Source organism: Doryrhamphus excisus, chromosome 10, assembly GCF_030265055.1.
Source record: "Doryrhamphus excisus isolate RoL2022-K1 chromosome 10, RoL_Dexc_1.0, whole genome shotgun sequence".
NCBI lineage: Eukaryota > Metazoa > Chordata > Actinopteri > Syngnathiformes > Syngnathidae > Doryrhamphus > Doryrhamphus excisus.
Window position 1 is genome coordinate 20679290 of NC_080475.1, and position 6551 is coordinate 20685840.

Consider the following 6551-nt stretch of genomic DNA (forward strand, 5'->3'; position numbering starts at 1 on the left):
CATATATAGTATATTTAGTAATTTTTATTTTTAGAGTATCTATACTGTGTTTGCATGCATATTTCCATTTAATTAAAGATAATGCTTTGTTTTGAAGTGGAGCGTTAATGCGTCTTGGTAGGGCGTCAAACCTTTCCAATAATAAATACCAGAAGCCAAACAATCCAGTGTGACGTTTACTGCAAAATGGCCGTGTGTGTGTGTGTCTCTGTGTGTGTGTGTGTGTGTGTAAGAGTACTCAAGTAGTCTCTTTACCTTAAAGCCATGTGTTGGATCTCCTGTACGTCCGCATTTGACTTTCAAACTAATGCGCATGTGATGATGTCATCCATTCGCCTTTTGCTGCCATTAAGTGAGAAAAGTCCAGCTAGCTTTAAAAAAAAAAAAAAAAGCCAAGTATACCAAGCATGCACCAAGCACAGAGACAGTCAAGGTCACTGTCTAGTACACAGTCTCCTCCATAATGGAATTACCCTCCTGGAAGGCATCGGTCCTGTCCAGACAGGGCAATAGCCCCAAACAAAAGGCCTTTCTTCCATTTTCTCTCTTTGGTTCCGTGAAGGCAGCTTGTTATGGCCTTCTGCAATGCTCTTTTTAAAGCTTCCTTCAAGGGAGAGAAGAAGCCAAGGAGGAAGCTCTAAAAAAATTCGCACAAGCGAGTGATAAAAGTTTTAACTCGAGAACTTTACTTTGGAGTGTCTTTGAAACATGACTTGCATACAAATCATACAGAATTTGGCTGATATGAAGTAAATATTTGTTCCTAGTATTTAAAAAAAATTAAAAATCGAGATATTTGAAGTGTAGGCTGATTATAAGGATATTTAATTGGTCAAAATGGCTGACTGAACTTGACCATCACTTTGGAAAGTGAGAGTGAAAACAACATTTTTTCATTCATAAAATTATAAGTAACATTTTAAGTGAAATATAATTTTATTTATAAAAAGCACTAGTAACATTTTAAGTATATATGTATATTTGAATTTAAATTCCCTCCAATTGTTAAAAAAATATAACTAAAATTATCACACAAATGTGTAATAATTATAATTAGATTTTAAATACAGCATAAAGTTATTATCTGATCACACATATTAAATGTTATAAAAAAATAAAAACATATACAAATAGGTTAAAATAACCTATAGTGTTTTTACTTTTACACATCAAATACACTAATTTTTTTTTAAAGTAAACGCCAATTTATAAAAATACATTATATTAGAATAACTTAAATAAAAGCTCACATGTGCTCTTAGCTCCAAGCAGGAATCCCTTCAATCCTTCAATTTATACTTTTATATTTCTCTTCAATCGCTTTTCATAAAGAATCAATCACCAAAAGTCCAAAGTTTGGGGAAAAATAGGATAAAATAAAAGCAAAACAAGCAAGTCCCTGCTGTGAAAAGATCGCATGGATTCTTGAGTCAATAGCAGCTCAGCACTTCCTGATATTTTCCTCTGGTCACCACCAGAGGTTATCAGCCCCCTTTCCATGGCTCTCACGGAGGCCTGGAGCTGCATGCATGCACACATACCCCCCCACACCCACTCCCACTCCACACACACACACACACTGCAAATAAACAATAGAAATAGCACTCTTTGCATTTCAACTAAATCAGTATAAGCAACTTAAGAAGTTTTTATTTTATTTGTGTTATTCTAAAAAAAAAAAAAATTAATCTTTATTATAAATAGAGGGACACGTGATTTAATTTTGACATACACAAATAATTTGTATAATAATTTGCCTCAAGCCAGTAAAAAAATTCCACAAAAATTTCCATAATAGTAATTCACATTAATCACAACCTTCTATGGTTTTTAATTGAAAAACAACAATTGTGATATATTAAATTGTAATAAAATAAAAATGACTTATATCTTCCAAACATTCAACTTCGTACTGTGTGTAAATATTTGCCGCTAATGTTAAACAAAGTATGCAAACATGCGCATAAACGATAAAGAAAACAATAGTACTTTGTATTTTTTTTTTTTACCACGTAATTATTTAGAATAAGATTTAAAACATAAATAAACATAATCACACTTGAAGTGGGCCTGCTCCCACACGAAGAGTAAAAAAAAAAAGGCCTACCTTGAAGGACGGCGTGGACGGCGTGGCTGAGTCGTGTAGGTGTGAGACGTTCAATGTCCTACCTGGTCAACAATACACACCTCACGGTGAAGCTTTTGGGGTTAGAAAAACTTCTTGGTTTCTAACCCCCCCCCTCAAAAAAAAGACAAAGATCAGAGACCAAATGTTAATGCGAGCCCCGGAGTGATGGTCAGAAATGGAGGTCGGAGGATTTCGCCTCACTTCCCCTTTTTATGTATTTATGGCCCGCCATTAAGCTGGCCTGTCTAGACGGGAAAATAACACCTTGTTTGCCCACAAACAAACCGCCGGCACCGGTGTCCAGCCCCCTATTTATTATGCACAATCTGCCGCCATGTCAAGGTCAAAGTGACTGCATAGTCATGGTCAAGGGTAAAATCTGGACTCACTAATTTTTTTTTCCACAAGAAGCAAAAAGTCAGCTTGGATTCAAATCAACAACATAAAAGAAGCGGTTAGAATGAAAAAAAGTTAGCCTGTGGAGCTAAAAAAAAGTCACTATTATTTTAATTTGCTTTATTTGTAACCGGATGTATCTCAAAGTTTCATTTATTAAATAAATCCGTCCAGAAAATAGTAATTATTATGGATTATTCCAGTCGATAAGAGAATAAATTATAACTCTAATGAAAACTTGAAAGAAAACAAACTTTCTAATACTAGTAAAACTTAAAATACTATTTTTGTAATAAAACGATTTAGCTAAAAACACATCATGAACCCCAAATTCAATGCAAACATCACCTGTGTTTATTCTTCGAACTCCGTACGAAGCTCAAAAAGTTCACGAATAAAACATTCAAAATACACTTAGCGTGCAATAATTTACAAATTTACTAATAATTTCCAAACTAAACACACCGTAGAGTGATATTTCCGTGTACTATTTACCCCCAAAGTACTCACAACCACTTATTATTAGCAGTGCATGTGCAACAAGAAATGAGTCCGGGTGGAAAATGGGTTCTTTGCGAGTCAGGCAGACGCCATGATGCCTGATTGACTTTTAATCATCACTTTGCCATGCAGGAGATGCTTGCACATCCGCCGGGCGCCATCATACCAGGAGTGGGACAAGTAGTAGTACTAGTGGGGGGGGAGATTGGAATATTTAATGATTTTTATTATCATTTATTTATGAAAACATAACTGCGGGATACGCCATCCAACACCACAACATCCGAAGTTACAAGCTTGGCACGACACAAATAAAGTAGGAGTGTGTATCCATGTGTAATACTCACTGACTTTAATGGTTTACAATCATTGCAGTTGCATGACAGAATCCTTCTCGGACAAAAAGGAACAAAAAAAAACATACAAGTATACTCTAGTTACAGCTCGGCCATACTACATAATATGAATTAAATAAGAAGACATTGCACTACACAGATAAACAACAAATTCCGCCTCTGAAATTCCAAATTCGACCAAAAGTCATTTTTTTTTATCTTTTTTTCTTCTTCAGCGGCGAGTATGTTGAAGTATTTTGTCTTCAACCTGTCATTGTAAGTCCCAGCATAAAAAAAAAAATCAGCAAAAATCAGTCTTGATCTTTTTGAAATGTCCACTTTCCTTCCGTGATTTGGTTTGAATGAGAAAGAGAAGACAGAAAAAGGGAAATAAAAAAAAAAGAAAACACACAATACTTGACTTTGAAATACAGATATCGTTTTAAATATTATATATTTATATATGTACAGTCATATAAAACAAATATGGAGTCAATTTTCAGTATTTTTCACAGTTTTTAGAGACTCCAAATTGAAACCAGCGGCGGAGTTTGGGAGGAGAAGAGGGAGGGGGGGGGGGTATGTGATGTGAATTTAAAAAAAAAAAAAAAATGATTTTGACGTTTTCTTTCCGATGAGAGAGGTATGATGGCGGCATAATGTCGGACCTCCTCATCAAGTGGCGTGCAGGTGACTGTTCTTGGATTTACTGACAAACTTCTTCTCCTTCACCCGCCGGTTCTGGAACCAAATGGTGACCTGGCGCTCCGAGAGGTTGGTGGCGGCCGAGATGCGCCTTCTCTTGTCTTTGGTGATGAACTTGCTGGCTGCGTATTCCTTCTCCAGCTCCTTCAGCTGCACCTTGGTGTAAGGGACGCGCTTTTTGCGGCCGCGGCGGTAACTGCTCACCTCAGGCTGCAGGGGCACCACATCTGTATATGCGGGGATGGGGGGTTGGGGGGGGGGGGGTAATACAATGTCACATTAGTTCCATAAATGCAGACAAATGTCAGCAACGACATGGCACCGTTTCTACAGAAGGTTTATGAGCACAATTATGGCGTTTAGATGATAAAAAAATAACACTACAATTCATCTACGTAGATCCATTTCCGCCTATGTGACTGCATTACCAGCATGGAATTGTGGGTAATACGGTGAAGATAGCACAACAGCAGGCCTATCGGCTACATATAGCCGATATGGAGCAGACTAGCATGACGATTGTGGGAGTGAAACAGCGCATGTGTGCGTTTGGAGCACAATGCGCACACTGCGTCGCGCTTGCGTGGATCTTCTTCCAGAGTGCGAGGGGTGGGGTGGGGGCAATATTGTATATAGGAAGTTGTGTTGGAGTATATCCGCTATATGTGATATTAATCCTAATAATGTAGTAAACACCTTCCAGTGGTCTCTGTATTTATTTACATGAAGGGGGGTCTTGGTCTTGGTCTTGACCATTTTTTTTGGTATGAAACATGACTCCGAGGTGTGTGTATGAGTGTGTGTGTGTGTGTGTACAATTGTGTATCCCGATATATGCAATACATGACATGGGTTGAGATTTATTGACACAATCCAAACAATCTCCCCTAACCGAAAATCAACTTGTGTTCATCCATCACATGACCTCAAAAGGTCATGCCATAAAGTGATGTATTTTTTGTATTTGTCGTTTTTTCAATATCGACTTAAAAATCGACTTCCATAAGAGACATGAAGGTTGGAGATGTTTCCTGGGTACCTGTCCATGTTGCTTTGGTTCATGATGATTAGGTTTAAATCAAAATGTTGATAACCAAGTAGAAACATGTGATGATGTTAAAAATAGCACGGCTACTCCTCAACCGGATGAGGGAAAAAATTCCCATTTGTGTTTTTTTTTTAATTTTTTTACCTGGAAACGGCGACTTCCACAGATGACCGGACTGCGTTTGCTCCTTGGAGCAGTACACCTGCCCGTCCCAGCCATTGGAGAGAGCCCAGTGCTGGTACCCCTCCATGGGGATGAGGGCGTCGTGCCTCGGCTCGGGGTGGCCACTGATGCCGGGCACCACCGACACGTCCAGATATCCCGGCACGGCCTGGTACGAGCTGGCGAAGCTGGGGTAGAAAGCGAACTCTTTAGCCCGGCTAGACAGTTCCTCGCCGGGGAGAGCGGTGCCGGGCTCGGCGTATTTGTCCGCGGGGTGGTACGAGCACGGCTTCTGCTGCAAGTTGACGTTGTGGGAGTGGGAGAGCCTGCAGCCGTAGTAGGGGCCCCCGAACGGGTAGCCGTAGCTCAGCGAGGCGCCGGAGGACGACTGCGGGGCGGGACACTGGCGAGCGGTGTCCGGCGAGGAAATATCCGAGTAGACGGAGCCTTGGTGGGTCGCTATGGTGCCGGAGTGTCTTCCCAGGGCGGGGTGCGACATCAGGTCTCTGCAGTGAGTCGCGGGGCAATTGCCGCTCAGTCCCTCCATTGTTTGGCTTTTATTCGGAGCGCTTTCATTCGGGCTTTTTTCATAAACGTACATCAAGGTGTCCGCCCAGCGTGGATGCACAAGCAGCGAAGTCGTCATATCAGGGGCTGCCGATGCTTTTTAAAAGTCGACTTCTCCAAGACGGACACCTCATTTCCAAGTACATTTTTACACTCGGCGCATGCGCACACCCGCGCCCCTTGCGCGTCCACTTCATTAAGGATGTGGCACGTGATACGCTAACAGGTCCACGGCGCGCACAGCCCGAGAGCCGGACCGGGGCAGCCCTTTAAAGAGACACTGGTTCGCATGGCGGAGCTTCTCCCCGCGCGCCACGCGGCGCTGCCATTGGCTCCGAGCGGCCAGCCTCGCTCCCTTAAAGGGAAGTTTGCGCGCTGGGACGGCGGCGGCGAATGAAAACAATCTGGGGGTTTTAGCCGGCTTCCGAGCACTGCGGAAGGCCACCGTGGGCGAATGCATCACTCGTTCTTGCGTTTCTTCACCCAGCGCCATTGTAAACCTTCCAAAAGTCATTCCAAAGCGCACAAAATGTGTCATTTATCCAACGATGTTAGTCCACATTGCTCACTTGGCGTTCTTCGTTTCATGGAATGACCCAATGCAGGACTTTAGAGACCCTTTACGCACCTCGAAAAGCTTACTTTGCACACTGAATGCAATATTCTAACAAGGCGTCACCCCTAATCCATACAACAAATGCTTTTTTTT

General features: G+C 41.4%; 1 protein-coding gene across 1 annotated transcript; it reads right to left on the minus strand.

The window, feature by feature from the left end:
- Positions 1-3389: 3389 nt before the first annotated feature.
- On the minus strand, positions 3390-6254 carry LOC131136759 (homeobox protein Hox-C13a). The gene is made up of 2 exons (XM_058083985.1): positions 5258-6254; positions 3390-4292 (listed from the first exon to the last, which is right to left on the minus strand). The coding sequence occupies exons 1-2, from the start codon at positions 5919-5921 to the stop codon at positions 4036-4038; spliced, it is 921 nt and encodes a 306-aa protein (XP_057939968.1). The 5' UTR covers positions 5922-6254; the 3' UTR covers positions 3390-4035.
- Between the last annotated feature and the right edge of the window lie 297 nt (positions 6255-6551).

Excerpts from the sequence above, each read along its gene's own strand:
- LOC131136759 (XM_058083985.1), bottom strand. The coding sequence starts at position 5,921 with ATGACGACTTCGCTGCTTGTGCATCCACGCTGGGCGGACACCTTGATG. Across the intron at positions 4,293-5,257 it reads GTGGAAGTCGCCGTTTCCAG|ATGTGGTGCCCCTGCAGCCT; the intron begins GTAAAAAAATTA and ends CCGCATATACAG.